General features: G+C 35.1%; 1 protein-coding gene across 3 annotated transcripts in view; it reads right to left on the bottom strand.

Annotated features, from left to right (window-relative positions):
- NBEA (neurobeachin) overlaps positions 1–17191 on the bottom strand; it is a 663869-nt gene that overhangs the window by 425761 nt on the left and 220917 nt on the right. For all 3 annotated transcript variants that reach the window (XM_056109123.1, XM_056109115.1, XM_056109106.1), the window contains exons 25-27: positions 13237–13417; positions 9218–9348; positions 4576–4683 (exon numbers count right to left, since the gene is read on the bottom strand). In XM_056109123.1, the coding sequence (XP_055965098.1) occupies positions 4576–4683; positions 9218–9348; positions 13237–13417 (420 nt within the window). The remainder of the gene's footprint in view (positions 1–4575; positions 4684–9217; positions 9349–13236; positions 13418–17191) is intronic.

The raw sequence follows: 17191 nt of genomic DNA on the forward strand, positions 1-17191 counted from the left end.
TGTGATTTGTAAAAATCTTAAGAGCTGCAAAAACTATTAAGAGTTCTACCTATAGGGGCTGGAGCAATAGCACAGCGGGTAGGGCGTTTGCCTTGCACGCAGCTGACCTAGGTTCGATTCCCAGCATCCCATATGGTCCCCCGAGCACCGCCAGGAGTAATTCCTAAGTGCATGAACCAGGAGTAACTCCTGTGCATTGCCAGGTGTGATCCAAAAATAAATAAATAAATAAATAAATAAAAGAATTCTACCTATAAAGCCTAGATAACTGATTTATAAGAAAAAAGCATTAAGAAAGAAAATGTATATTGAGGCTACTTCCAAACTAAATTGTATCTAAGGCATCATATTTGTTTTATAAATTGAGGAAACTGCACCACTTCAAATCAAAACTATGATTACCATGAACTAGAGGTAAAACAGATTCAAATAAGGAAAATGAATGTATATTCAACTCTATTAAATCCATTTCAGGCATTTGTTCTATTAATTACTTCATTTGAGTACAATATAAATAAGATTTTGGATTCATATGCCATTTGTAAGAAAAAGGGCAAGTCAGAAATATTTAATGATCATATAATAGTATGAAAGAGAATTCTAAGCCAATGTAATAATAGCCAGATAAATAAATTGTTCTAAACTACTATAAATTTAGTATTTCTGTTTTGTGGGTAACAGATAACTTCCAGAGATAAAACTTCTTGGTAAGTCTGGAAAGTATAATACTTGATTTACTATGCTCATAGAATTTGTAATACAAAATATTAAAATAGCAATTAGAAAGTAAAATAATGCCAGTAAAAGGTGCCAAAGATACTGACTGAATAAATTTAAACACAGCTTAAATAGTGATAGACACAATATCTCACAACAATTTCAGCACTGGAAATGGATAGTAATTAGGATGTATTCAGCAAATATGTGTGCAATAAATGTATACCAGATACCAAAAACAGAGTTGAAAATAATAGGTATGTCGACTGATGGGTCAATTAAACTAAAATATCCCTGAAATGGAAAACAGAGAACCAAAAATCAGCTGTCTTTTATATTTAAATCTAAATTCACAATCTGCTGGTGCTTCTTATTCTCAGTTCAATCTTTGGAGATAAAGCACAATATACACAGAAGCAAAACATCTGGAACAGTACCAGTTAATTGACTGGGTACTTTATTATAAAGAAATAAATTCTATTATGTTTTTCCCATCTGCTCAAAAAATGGTGTCTCCACTATTTAATCTTGAGTCAGTACTATAATTAAATCTGAAATTCTTTAACAATCTAAATAATTCAACCGGGATGTTGGAAAACTTTTCAATTCAATTTTTAAATATTAAAATTATAGCAATTTATGCAATTTTTTAATTGAAATGGCAGCATAATGTAGGCTTTCAAAAACTTGAGAAGCAATAAATTTCCTTTCAAGCTTTGTTTTATAAACCATGTGTTAGTGTTAACATAAAGCAAAATTTATCACACAACTATTTCCTCTATATCTGACAGTATATATAAATTTAAATAAGAAAAAAATCTCATTACAGAAAAAAATGAGAATAAGATTAGGAAATTTTTGACATTTTATCGTATGTTGCTCCTGCCATGTCAGCTGATATCCACTGTCTTCAGTATGAATGACACTAAGTAGCCCGTGAAAGCCATGAAAATCTTATTTCTTAAATTTAAGAGTTAATGTCAGAGATCTTACTAGAAAATTATAAACGTAAAAATTAAAACAGTAGGAGTCAGAGACATAGTACAGGGGTTAAGGCGCTTGCCTAGCATGAGACCAACCAGGGTTCAATTCCCAGCACCCCATATGATGTCCAAGTCCACCAGGAGTGGTCCGTAAGCGCAAAGCCAGGTGTAAGCTCTGAGCACCACTGGTTGTGGTCCAATACTCCCCACCCACACAAAAGTAAAACCGTGAAAAATATTATAGGAGAAAGTTTGTAACCTGAAGGTTACAGTATACCAATTAGTAATCTGACCTGCATACAAATACAACACGGACAGTTATCTGTGTGTGTGTGTGTATATATACATATATATGTGCATACATTGCATACAGAATGTTATATATCATGTCACAGCAGACATGATGTAATGCTATGAATATACACATTAACATGCATGTTCCAGAATACACTATAATATACATTTATATAATGATTGCTATGCCATATCTAATAAGCACACATGTATATATACAATAAACAATATACATGCTATTTCTTAGAAATAACTATTTCTTAGAAATAGTGACCAAAATAACTACAAAAGATCAAAGTAACATACAGCTCTTGTTTATTAAATACTACTAGTTATAAAATGCTTAAAATTTAAAAGAATCAGGTGGGAAAAAACTGTCCATGTATCTATAAAAAAAACTATTTTTCACAGATAATCATAGATAATTATTCATAAACTATTTTTTTCTTGCAGTGTCAGGAATAGAATCCAGAGTCTCACATGTGTAAAGGAAGTGCTCTAATGCCGATTCACATTCACAGAACCAAAAAAATAATTCTTAATTCAACTTTTTTTTGTTGGGGGGGACACCCAGCAGTGCTCAGGAATTACTCCTAGTGTTGCTCATGGGACCATATGGGATGCTGGGAATTGAACCCAGGTTGGCTATGTGCAAGGCAAGTGCCTTACTCACTGTACTATCACTCTGGTCGGTCCTTTATTCAATATTGAGATAAATAATTTTCAATTCAAAACAAATACAATTAATTCTTATTTTCAAAGTGTAGACTAAAATCCAGATTAGACTCTTACACCACATTTTTATATCACCATGCATTTATCAATTTAAATGCATGTCTATTTATTAATAGGTCTATTATAGGTTTATTCCAAAATAGGTTAACTATAGAAAATTTAAAAATATAAAAAATTTAAATAGACAAAGCACAGAAATGGATTATCAAGAATTAACTAAAGTAACATCACTGTATACATCTTTCACGGTCAGGTTCTCCCATTGTTCATCGATTTGCTCGAGCGGGCCCAGTAACGTCTCCACAGTGACACTTGTTACTGTGTTTGGCATATCGAATACGTCATGGGGAGCTTGCCAGGCTTTGCCATGTGGGCGAGATACTCTCAGTAGCTTGCCGGGCTCTCCGAAAGGGGCAGAGGAATCGAACCTGGCTCGGCCAGGCCGGCTGTGCGGAAGGCAAACGCCCTACCCCTGTGCTATCGCTAACCTTTTTTTAAAATAAAGGTGTAACTATGCATGTTAACCTAGCACATGAATGTAACAAGACTTTGCTATATAGGTATGTTTGTATGGTGCTGCCAGTATTTTTAAAACATATTGTGGACATTTTATCACTTTTCCCAAATTTCCCTCCAAAGTAGGATTTTAATGGCTGGGCTGAACAGTATTCTTTTGATTGAACACACTGAGCTATTTTAAGATAAAAGTCTATTGTTGGACATGTAAAATATTGCCAATTTTCCTCTAGGCATCTCTGATGAGCTGAGAATAATTGTGAGTACAATAAATAGGCCACAGGACAACAACATTTGTAGGAATTTTAACAAATACAGCTGAAGAAGTGGACAAAGGGTTATGTGACATATATATGATAAATGACAGTGCAAACTTCAATACACCTTGAAGAAAACGATTATTAAAAGTTTTCAGTTCATTTAATAGTCATAAACATATTGCTGTTTTAATTTGCATTCATTTAAATACTGGCAGTAAGACTTCTTGTCAAGTTTTTCCACTTGCATATTTCAGGCATACTATTTTTCTATTGGTATGTTAATAGTTTTATTAGTCACTTATAATAACTAATAAATATTAGTGATCATTTTTTCTCCCATATATTGATATGAATTATTACCATGAAATGATATGCTTTATGATTTAAATATATCCAACATTTTTTGGGGCTTTTTTAAAAATTTTTATGAGTGAGACATTTTTAAAAGCACGAAGTCCTCAATTTATTGTTAAATTTAAACTTCCATGTATGTTTTGTAAATTATCAACTACAGCAAAAAGAATAGAAAAAAGTTACTGGTAACCACTAACTGAATTTGTGGTACTATTAATAGCAATTCTGCTGTGTATCATTTTATATGTTTCTTTACAATTTGTGAAAAAAATGAGCAGGTCCTATTTTTACTGATCTTGTGGCAGTGACCCTCACTCTGTATTTCTTAGAATATGAATTGTTTATCAAAATTATTTCACCTACAAAAAGTAACAGTCAATGACACCTTCAAGTGTTTTTATCAATAATGTAAGAAACACGTAATAACAAAAGTAGTCAGTAACTAGAGATGAAACAAAGTTTCTAAAAAATGGGCAAGTTCATGAAAAATGTAAATTATAATTTTCCAAGGCTATCCTTATATTACATACAAATGACATCAATATTTTATATCATTGAAGAAGGTCAAGCATTTAACCACTGAAAGTACTTCACACACTCATGATCCGTCACACTGGGACATTAGGTGTGAAATTAAATTTTCTTATGAAATTTAAAATACTTCAAACAAATGACAGTGTAAGGTTTTTACCAAAAGTCAGTTCGTCACAACTTACCACATCCCGAAAAACAACAGCACGAAGCCGATTGATATCAACATCCTGAAGAAGTCGATCAGGATCCTTAATAGGAGAAAGGTTTCCAGGAACATTTTCTAATGGAGTCTTAAAAAACAAAAAAAATACTGAGAGTTATAAAAAAAAAAATAGTACAGTACTGAAAAGTATAGAGTAGCAAATTTTTGATACTCTTATTGTAGGCATTAAACCGATCAAGTTTATTTCATCCACTACTGATAATATCCATCACTGACATCACTCTTTTATTAGGTACTTTTCTGTTTTCTGTTCTTATCACTATTATTTCCCAAGATTTGGCTTTTTTGTCTGTACAGGTACTTTCACCGCAGGAAAAAATGTGGTAGAATGCTTATTCTGAAATATAGTTAGTGGAGTTCCAGTCACTTATTTGATCTTGCACTACCTACTAAAAATTTTTGAGCCCCACTTACTCTACTATTTCTAGTTGGTAAGGCTAGAAGTATCACTGAATCACCGGTTTCACTTATTCAATGTAGTTCCATGATACATGACATGATATCACATGATCATATTAAAATTTTATATGTACAAAGATTTCATAACATATAAATTTGTAAGACAAACTTCTCCCAAACAAATCAGTAATGGTCTTAATAATACTAAAGCTGAAAGATATCCATTAAAGATCATTATGACCAAATGAATTTTATACAGTTGAAAAGAGAAAAATTCATTCATATCAGGAATTATGAGAGACAGAATCCCTGAAACTGGATTTAGCACTTTCCACTGACAGAATACACTAAGGATAGTACAAATAATTAAGGGTGTTACGATGGGCCAGAGAGAGAATACAAAGATTTCGGTGTTTGCCTTGTATAGTATTGGCCCTAGTTCGATCCCAGGCACAACATACAGTCCTCTAAGTACCAACAGGAATGACTTCTGAGCACAGATCCAGGAGTAACCCTGAGCACTGACTCAACACTTCCACTCTATTTGCCCCCAAACCAGCACCTCACATGCAAAGGGAGTGGACTGAGCCTTTATGGAAAATGACATAAAAATTTCTTTAAAAACATTAAAATGGATTTCCATATAATCCAGTTATGCCACTTCCAGGCACATATCCAAAGGATATGCAGATAGCAATTTAAAATGTGTTTGCACCTCTATGTTCACAGTAGTATTTTTCACAACTACCAATAGACTGGTACCATTTATAACAGCCAATAGAATAAATGCCCAACAGTTGTCCTGATAAAAACAAAAACCCTTCCATATATTTCAATGAAATACTACTATGGCATTGAAAATATGAAATTGTGCTTTTAGAATCAAATGCATAGCTCTTCAGATAATTGTGCTAAGCAAAATAAAAAATTAAATGAAAGACAACTGCCAGACAGTTGTCCTCATATGTAGAGTATGAAGAACTAAAATCATAAAAACAGGTAATAAAGTTTATGGTGGTTATTGGATGAATATAAGCTGGAGCGAATAGCACAGCGGTAGGGCGTTTGCCTTGCACGCAGCCAACATGGCCAACCCGAGTTCGATTCCTCCGCCCCTCTCGGAGAGCCCGGCAAGCTACCGAGAGTATCTCGCCCGCACGGCAGGGCCTGGCAAGCTCCCCGTAACGTATTCTATATGCCAAACACAGTAACAACAAGGTCTCCAATGGAGACGTTACTGGGCCCGCTCGAGCAAATCGATGAACAAGGGGAGGACCGTGACCGTGACCGTGACTGGATGGAAAGTAGAGGCAGGCAGATTAATTGATTTGAGGTGTTTTTTGGGAGAGGATTGGCAGTAGTCCTTATTGCTGTGTATGGCTAAAACAAGACGACAGTGCTTGGGATATATCAAGTTCCTGGAGGTGAATGCAAGGCATGCTCAAAACATCACGCCAACGCCTGGTGTCACAGAGTCCTGCAAGCAAGCAATGCCTGGCAGAGCCCTGGTGATTCCCACAATTTCTGGTCCAAGCAGTACCCATCATCTGGTAAAACGCCTCTGAGAACTGTATCTCTGGGAGTATCTCTGGACCCCACGGATGCCAATGACTCCCAGTGGCAGCAGAGCCTACAGTCTACCAGCCATTCAAACTTATGTGATTCACTTAATCCCTCTTAACATCAGTGGTTCTCAACCATTGTATACTTGTGGACCACTATATGTTCATGTATCCGTCTGTGTACTAGCAGTTAATACTGACTGTTGTCAACTTTTGTATGCCTGAGAAACAGCTCTGATGGATAGACCAGCAGGCTAAAATTATGTATCTAAATAACAGGTGAGTACTATTTGAAAGAATGATTAAAGAAAATAGGAGATTATATATAACATAGTTGACAATGTTTAGAAATATTTTAGATATCATATTCCATTTCACAAAATTATTTCTCTACTTGGGGGGTAAGTCCCACCCGTATTTCTCTATATATTATCAAAGTTTATCCTTATAAAGAGTTTTCTTTATAGGAAAAATTTGTGTCACTTCTTCTACAAAGTATATAAAAAAAGAGAGACTCAAGAAAGATGCAAGACTCAGGCAAGTTCCAATAGGTTGGTACCATACCAAAAATGAAGAACAATTTCCTTACTAAAATGATACAAAGCATGCATGAACATAAGAATGAATATCTCACCCACCTGGTGCTTTAATTCTGTGTCCTAAAATATGTCTTGCCAACCAATCAATTTTCTCCAGAATATTTTTCAATCCACATCTTATCAATTTTTCATTGCCAACATTCTACAGTTTGCTTTACTCAACTAAAACTACACGTCATTCTCATTGGGTTTTCCTGTCCACTAAGAGCAACTGGAATTGTACTTGGGTTGATTAAAAAAAAAACAATCCTTATTTATCTACTGAATTAAGTCAAAACAGCTTTAAGAAAGAAGATTTTAGAAATTTTGATTTATCAGTCCATTTTATGAGTAAATTGGAATTAATATGCATATCGCGTTATTAACAGTGAGAGGAAAAAAGTATTAATTGAATGCTCAGTGTTTAGAAATTTCTAATACTTCAATATGTTATTGCTTCTTATGCAATTAACAAATAAGATGTTAATTAAAACCTATACCTATTGTAAGAAAATCAAGACATAGAAGACTGAGAAATCTGTCTCATGTCACAAAACCAATAAGCAGTGGTTACAGGGTATCAATGCAAAACTCAATTCCAGAGTTTGCATACATTTCTTGATGAAGTACTCCACACTTACAAATGCTCTGGAATTACAAAGATATCTAAGACATGGATATGTCTTCAAATTACTTAGTCTATACTGTCTACAGAAGTAACACAGGCATGACTGTACTTGTGTTTAATTTATTTTCTCAGCAATGAATTTGTTTCTGAGTCTTGTGAAAAGTAAAATCATCTATTCTTAATTGCTATAGGACTGCCCTCTAAAATTGGTGGAAAAGAAATCAGCTGCAATATGACTGAGAGCTCAGGGAGTATCACAAAGACTAAGGGAACATGCGCCGCATGCATGGGACCCTGGTTCTATCCCCAGAAGAGCCAAGGCCCCTCATAATTCTGGGGGTTGTCCTAGAGGTTTTCCAGCACCGTCAAGGTGGTTCTGGGGTCACTGGCACTACAGGGTCTGAGACACACTGCCGCCTCAGCCCTGGCATTTCCAGCCATCTAACTTGGCTCACTGAGCACCATGGGGGTGACCCTGGACCTCCCTTAGCACTGCTTGGGACACCCAGAGAAAAAAAGAAGAAAAAAAACAAAAACACAGAAAATCTAAATGTGAGGTCAGAGACTCTTTATATGGTTAACTTCCATTTCATGCACAACAGGAAGCAAGAGACCACTGTGTTCTTATCACGCAGCTTATTAAAGAATAGTCGGCAACTAGAGACACGTAAGATTTTTAAGAGAATATCGAGGAAAGGAAAGTAAACTGCCATCTACCCAGGGAGTATTAGAAAACACTCCCCTCAGAGAACAAATCTTAGGGCAAAAGAAAGTTGAACAGATTTCAGCTGGGTGTAAAACTTTAAAAATGCAAGAAATGGACATTTCAGTGAATAGAAACTATATGAAAAGTCTAAAGGTTAAAAAAAAATTTGGCGAAATGTATGATAAGGCCTACAGCTGGCAAAGTAAAGATACACAGCACCAGGAAGTTAAACTTTGGATGAGTAACAATGAGTCAATAGAGACAGAGATAGAGACAGAGGTCAAGAGGTAGATAGAGACTAGAAATAGCAATTTAGGATGAGGACTAACAGTATAATCTAAATTAATCCACACTGCTCTTCAGATGTGCAGTTCATATATTTAGATTAAACATACTGGGACTGTTGATCAGCAAAGGTGTAGCCACTTAAAAGAGCATGATTATATATTAAACTGAAAATTCACATAACTATTAAAAACAGTAACTAGACTTGTATATGAGCTCAATGAAACAGAAATTATTAGTGTCTGTTGAATAACTGGATGTTATTTGATAAATTAAAGGCTCTAAGTCTACAGAAATTCTGTATTCTATTAGGACAAGAAGCAGGCAGCAGAGCGTAAAGATGGCTGATTACCAAGCCCTTGCTCCTTCATTAAGGCAGACCAGTGTTCCTTTGTTCTCGTAAAAGTAAAATGTCTTATTTATGACAGAAAATATTCAGTTACCTTTGAAGCCGCACTGGCCGCCACACTCTGGGGCACCTCTTGCGGTTTGCTGGTTCCGTGAGAAGACTTGCTCCCCCTGTCCCTCTGTCTCTGTCGACACTCTAAACAGTTTCTCACGGCAACACAGCAAACTGTTGGAAAAACATCAGAAGTACATTAGTAATGTTGACTACAATGTGCTGAATAAAGGCACTGGCTTCTTTCCTTCTTTCCCCTCCTCCATCCCTCCGTAAATATTTTTTACATTATGGGACACGCATTCAAAACATACAATAACAAGTTAAAAACAAAGCATTCCTAGACCTCAAACCAGCTGAATAAACAGTAGAAACAGGATCTTTGAAGTTTCTAATACACCATTTCCCACTGTATTTCCCTCCATCCTTCACGATTCTAAACATCACAGATAAATAAAACTTCACAAAAATCAGTATTTGATCAAAATATTAAGTAAGACCTCCCACATAAGCTAATTATCATGATATCTAGATGGAGTACAAGTTCCCATTTCCAGAAAGAATGGAGAATATCATCAACATCCATTATCCTTTCCCGAGTCCCAGTGCCCACCTTTCTTTGTGTTTGTGGGGCTGGGGAAGCACTCCCCGCAGTGCTCCAGGAGTCAGAGAGGGTGCTGGAGACTGAACAAAGGGCTCCCACATGCAAAGACTGAGAGCTTTCCTTCCCTTTCCCCTATCTACCTTTCTTCCAAGTGGGAAAGTTTGTCGCCTTTGTCAATACACTCTTTCGAAGTAAAAGCTTCTTCACTCATTTACCTTAAGGAGGAGTGCAGTAAGTGATATAACAGAAACACACTGGGACAATGATGGAGGAAAGTGGACACTGGTGGACAGTGTGGTGCTGAAATGTTTTACACGTAATGCCCTACTGTTAACAGAGTTGGAATCATGATTCCTAAAATAAAAGTGGAAAAAGAAAGGCAGTATACTAATAAACAGCAACTATTCTGAAATCGAACCACCTGAGTTTGAATCCTGGCTCTCCTGCTTACAAGTTGTATGATTTGGGGCATCTGACAGAAATGTCTGTGCCTAAGTTTCCTTCAAGGTAAAATAATCATAGAAATAGTGATTCCCCAAAGGACAGGTATAATAATTAATCAATACATGTAAAGTGCTTAGAATAGCAAATGCCACACAGTTATATATTATTTTATGCTTATTACGTATAAAAATTTCTATTTTTTTATTTTTCTATTCTGTCTCATTTGCCAAGACATCAAAAATCAGATGGGCTGGACACGTAATGAGGTTTACAGACAACCGCTGGACTAGAGCCATTACTGATTGGATTCCACGGGACATCAAAAGATCACGTGGACGCCCACCTACAAGATGGTCAGACTTCTTCGTCAAGACCCTGAATGATCGGTTTGAGGCTCTGCATGTTCCTAGAACGAACAGATACCATTGGGCTACGCTAGCACGCAACCTGGATGAATGGAGATGTTACTGGCACCTGCTCAAGTAAATCGATGAATAACGGGGATTAAGTGATTAAGTGAAGTGACGTATAAAAATTTCTATGCGCAATTAAAAAAAAAGAACCCTAAGGGCTAGAGAGCTCTTCAAGAAAAAGGCACCAGCAAAGCATGCAACTGGACCAGTTCAATCCTGGCACCGCACATGGTCCCCCTATGTCATCATCAGGTCCATGCGCTGAACCACTGCTTGGCTGGCAAGAATCACCAGAAGGGGCTCCTGAGCACAGCCTGGAAGCACCCATCTCACCCATCCCCAAACAAAGCCCCTCGACTGGTCAGGAATTATTAGGACAAAGTTAATTCAACAGGAAAGATTCTAAATGTACTGTAAAATAAAATAAAAGCTTCAGATAAACAAGTAAGTGCGGGTTGCAAGATTTCAAGAAATTTTCAGTCTCTTTCCATGAAGTGAAATCTGTCAGAAATCGCTCAAGAGTGGGAAGGTGTGATGTCACATGCCCAGTTGAGTCCCTGGAAACACATCTAGTCTCCACATGCTATCACTAGGTCACTGTGTTGAACCACTGCCTGGAGGTTCCTGAGGGGCTGCTGAGGCCCCTGAGTACAGACTTCGAGCATCCACTCTCTCACTTGGGGTCGGAACAATAGTAGAGGGGGCAAAGCGCTTGCCTTACGTACAGCTGACCCAAGTTCGATTCTCATCACCCCAGAAATGATCCCTGAGAGCAAAGCCAGAGTAATTCATGAGCACTGAAAATGTGACCCCAAAATAGTAGGAACAGTAACACTATAAAATAAAAATGTCTCTAAAACTCTAAATGGACCAGGAATTATTAGAATCAAATCAACCCGGCAGTAAAGTTTTTTAATATATCTTAAAAGCTAAAAGCTCAGGATGACCAAACAAATGCTGGTTGCAAAATTTTAAGATATTTTCACTCTCGGTTACAAACGGCAATCTGTCTGGTACTGTTAAACAGTGATGCGTGATGTCCCACTCTGAACTGCCCTGTGTCCCTCAGAGTTAACAGTCCAAAAGAATTCAGAAATGGATTTATATTAAAATCACTTAAATTAAAAGTGCAATAGAACTATTCCTTTGGAAACAAAATATATTTTAAACTGTTTTAAATTAGAGCCCATTGAAGGTGATCAATTCTGCAAAACGTGTCCTAGGAAGATACTGTAATTTTTTTTATTGATATGTATCACAAAGCAGCACAAAACCAACCAGTAGGTAATTGCTCACCATTATATTTAACGACAGACTCTACCAGGCTGTGTGAATTTGGGCCACCCCATGACCCACATGAACCCAACACCCACAAATCCACTCCTAGATTCCACATCATGCTCACAGAAGCACTGTTAGATGTCAGCAGCGGGAACCAGCAAAAATTTCATCATGGGAAGAACCACGAAATGGAAATCGTTCATTAAGGAAAACAAGTGAGGCCTGAGGACCGTGCAAAGAACCGTGACTCCATCTTGCTGATGGAGAGCCTGGAGAGGGTGGTCCATGGATTAGAGCCATCAGAAACAGCGCCTTCCCCAGACAGAGCAGAAACGGGGGGACGGGGGTCTGGGGAGGGAGGGACGGCAGCTGCAAACGAGTCATTTTGGGGAGAGGTGGGGGATGTTCTGGGACCAGACAGAGGTGGTTGCAAAAAATGAGAAATCTCTTTCATATTCCTTATTTGTTCACTTTAGAATTATTAATTTTATGTTGCACAAATCCACGACAAACAGGTAAAGCCTATTAGTAAGAAGGAAATACAAAGAAACTAAAAGTAGGTTCTACCATCCTTAAAGAGTTTATTCTTTCCTCATTGCAAAAATAAATCCCCCATTGAGATGATACATGTATTAATTTTTACATCACCTAAAATTATGGATAAAATTATATTAGAAAGTTTTACTCCCTATCTAATGCGTTACTTTCTGACATTTTACTCCTGCTGAAAAACAAGCAAAACATCGGTCCCGGGTAAAGTCTAAATAACATAAATAACTCTCCTTTAAATAGGAGGCCTGGTGAGAATGGCTCCCACCTTAAGAGCCTGTTCAAATACAGTGAGGGTTTTTCACGCTAAATTTTTCTTGGCAACACAAGATTGTTATAACACTAGCAATATTTATCGATGGTAACTGTGTGTCCTGAGAAACACAGATGTAAATTATATCCTTTAGGGCTGAAAAGTATGCCACTCATTTTCTGATATATGGTGAAGGAGCAGGACAAGTACTCTCTGTATTACTTTACCAAAAAGAATTCAGAGATGGATTTATGTTAAAATCACCTAAATAAAAAGTGCTACAGGCCTATTCATTTGGAAACAAGTAAAATATATTTTACATTGCTTTGAATCATAGCCTGTTAAAGGTGAGCGATTCCATAAAATGATGGGGAGATACTACAACTTTTTTATTTGGTAATTTTGAATAAAGATGATCTCTATATGAAACGACCTTGTAGCATTAGTACTTGATGTGTCACAAAGAGCATAACACCAATCTGTAGGTAACTGCTCGCCATCATTCTCAACAGACTTACCAAGCCTCAGGCACTGGCGCATTAAGCCTCCGGATGACATGTTTTTTTCAGCTTCTATTTCGCTGAAGTTTAGAGAGCTGGCAAAGACAAGGACATCAACCATAGCCATCAACCGGCTGAGGAAAGTCACTGCCGTCTCCGCTGACATGCCTTGCGTCACTTCAATGTTTTCCAACTCCGTCTTCGAAAAAAAAAGGAATTCTAAAATGTGATATTCAAAAATGTAATGCCTTTACACAATACACATTACAGACAAAACAAAAAGAAACAAAATAAATTATGAATAACTTGTAATACGCCTGGTAAACTATTAAAGAAAAATATAAATAATTCCGTATGTGATAAAGGTTATCAGTCTAAAGTTTACCTATGAATTTTCCCCCAACAATGGAAAAGTCTATTTTTAAAAGTCTACTTTTAAAGTTGATATTAGAGCTAAATATCATTATTTGTAAGAATTACATTCTACACTTAAGATCATTTCACAAACATATTTAGAAATAACTAAACAAAATATTTATATACTTATCCCTAGTTAGAAAAATAAAAAAATGCTATTTCCTGAAATCCTTACTCCCCTGTATAAAAATATACACTTCAATCTTTCTAGTGTATAAATGTATATTACGAAATATATATTTTGCATCAAAATTTGATGACAATCAAGTTAGAATATGACAATTATCTTATTGATTTCAGAATAAGCTGAAACTACCCATTTAACTTATGTACATTAAAACTCCAAGGTGAAAATTATCAAGATCATTAATTCCTCCACAGATACAATTTTGCAACCGACAAGTAGCAGTTGATAAGAAAAACAGGAAATAATCTAGATTGAAAAAATGAAAATTTCACTAAAATACTGCTATGATAAAATAGTTTCCTTCTTTCCAAAGGAATACTACAAAGTTTGTTCCTTAAAATATATAACTTCTTATTATATGAGCAACAAGCAGTATTTTTTGATTTTGCATCAAGTATCAACACTCAATTCTTTTTTCACTATGACTAAGCCCATTACTGAGTTGCCTTAATAATCAGAGAAAGCAAACAGTCAATAAATAAAAACATGCCTTTAAAATTTTCTGAAACTGTGCACGCTGGCTATAGTCATTAATCTTATAAATCTACAAAATGATGAATATAACTACAAGGTAGCATATAAGTAGCTACTCCTATTTATATTTCTATTTTGGCATTGTTTATATCCATTATATAACTGTATCCTTGCTCACATAAACATGGAAATGAAAACAAGCAAAAGAAAAACTTCTGGGAAAAAAATCAAACGCTTCTTGTGTACAGATTAGATAATAGAAATGATAGGTGGCACAAGCATTCTTTAAGGAAACGCAATGCTAAATATAGTACAGTGTAAAAAAACTGTGTTCAAAGCTAGTTTACAACAATCACAACACTTTAGTATCTCTGGTTCTACAACAATAATTAACTGTGTTTTAAAATGAAAATTCCATGTCCTATAATACTGTACTGTTAAATGGCATTATTTCATATGAACTAAAAATTTGCGAAATGATACAGTATTATAAAAACTCTTATCTATTACCATGTTATCAATATAAGTAATTTATAATAGGATTGAAGATCTTGTCATTGCTATCAAATTACCTGAATATATTTTCAAAACATTGTATTTGGAATGTTGTAACTACAGTCCTAAAGAAATTCTATAATGTTTTGAATTATTTGTGAACTATAACTACTTTGTTAGTTATAGGCCTTATTTTTTAATATTTGGGGTTTAAAAGGCATCAAAAGTGTTTTTAAATTTAGGTGAACTTACAAAACTCACAGGCAACTATTATATGTAGCAATTTAAAGAAAACTGTTAAGACAAAATATATTCATAAAGCAATAATCCAAAAAAATTATATACTAATTAAGTTTAATTTATAAATGTGATGAAATGTCATATAAACATAACAGGTTTAAAAATAAAGAACACTCATAATCATTATTATTAAATACTCCCATCATGAGTATTCCACGCAGTTTAATTTCATTAGAACCAGATAATAGGTCAGTGTACATATGACTAAAATAGCACTTCATTACATTATCACAGATTAGTGTGAATATTATTTTAGGTTTATGTTAATTCTTGAGAAAAGTATCTTAAAGAACTTTTTAAATGTACCAACAAAATGACTAATTTAAAGGTGATATGAAAACTCAAAATATAACCAACCCAAAAATTTCATAAATGAGCAAAAATAAAATTTAAAACTGAAAACCTGAAAATTACTGAGGTAATACTAACCTTAGAACCCTGGACATGCATTAGACAAAACAGACACAGACCAAAAAAGTACAAGAAAAAGAAATCATTAAAATTAAATGAAAATACAATGTAAAATTGAAACAAAAAATAATACATTTTAAAATCACACTGATATTTTATTAAAACCAAAATTTTAGGAAATATTAATTTTATAAATTATATGACTAAGAGTAAATATCAAATGGTTAGCAGCTATTTTTCATGAGTATTTTGACCCCAAAATATACATAAATATAATTCATATAATAGAAACTATGCATGCAGTCTTTGACAAAATAAGCATATTTCTCTTGTAAATGGCTGTAAAAAAGTTTAATAAATAATAAACAAAATAGTTTTGTGAAAATCATTTATACTGAGCTGGATAGAAATGACTCTGAAAATAAGCTATTAATAGTAACCACCAACAATTTTCATTAGGTAATACTATAATTCCAAAAATCTATTTTCAAATGTCAAATATTTGAAACCCCTCTAAAACCCCACAAGTTAAGAATAAATTATTAGTGGCTATAACTAGGAAAATGCCTTATAAACATACTAAATGAGTTCTTGATGTAACTAAGACAATTATATAATTTATATAATTACTAAAATTAGATACTGTGCTAAACTTTAGACTTAGTAAAAATTATATTCAGTATATTCAAAAATCTGAGTAAGATTCACAATAAAAGTCAGTAGTAACTATTCTTATTCTGAGTTTTGATAATGAATATATTTGAACATAAAACTCGGAATACATTCTTTTCATAATACAGTTGATAGGAAAACAAAAAGAAGCATTCTACGACCATCAAAGTTAATCACTCATAAAATTTAAAATATAAAAAAAATCAATGTTTTCCCCAAATCTATCTGTTATGCATGTATTACCCTACAACAATACAATCTAAGATTAAATTGTAGTCATTATTTTTGGGAGAAAGAAGCAGCTCTTCTTTCTTTTTTATTTTTCTTTGTTTCTCTTTGTTTTTGAGCCGGGGGTGTCTGGGGCCTCCTCAGGGCTTCCTATGGCTCTGAGCTCAGGGATCTATCACTCCTGGAAGGGCACTGGGAACCATCTGTGGTGCTGAGAATGGGACCAGATTGGTTGTGCAAGGCAAGCACCTTGCCTGCTGTATTGTCTCTAGACCCTATCTGTCTTACAGTCATGAAACTATCACAACAACCACAAACATAGGACTGGGAAAGAGCTCAGAGAGGTGGAGCACATTGTTGCGTGTGGCAGGCTCAGAGTTCGATCCCTAGTATCATATGTGCCAGACGTGGCCTTTGCAGCCCCTGAGCACCACTGGACCTGAGCTACCTCCTTGGGTCAAAGTATTGAACGGCCCAGCCCAGTTAGCTATCACTGAGGCAACTTCTAGGCTCTTAACAAAACACATGAAAGAAAATAAAATAAAAAGCCAGAGATATAGATGTCTATCATTTTTATGTACCATGAACACAAACTATACGTGATACTAAATTAAAATCTAAATATGCAGTGTTCTGAATAACTAAATGATCAACCGGAACCACAAATTAATATACAATTCGTGATTGACCCACATTCTTTGCTTGTCTTCAATCTTTTAATCCAACTCCATGAATGACCAATTTGAACAGTGTATAAAAAACAAACAAGTAAACTTATCCATCAAATCA

The sequence above is a fragment of the Sorex fumeus genome, unplaced genomic scaffold, assembly GCF_029834395.1.
Source record: "Sorex fumeus unplaced genomic scaffold, SorFum_2.1 ptg000008l, whole genome shotgun sequence".
Taxonomy (NCBI): domain Eukaryota; kingdom Metazoa; phylum Chordata; class Mammalia; order Eulipotyphla; family Soricidae; genus Sorex; species Sorex fumeus.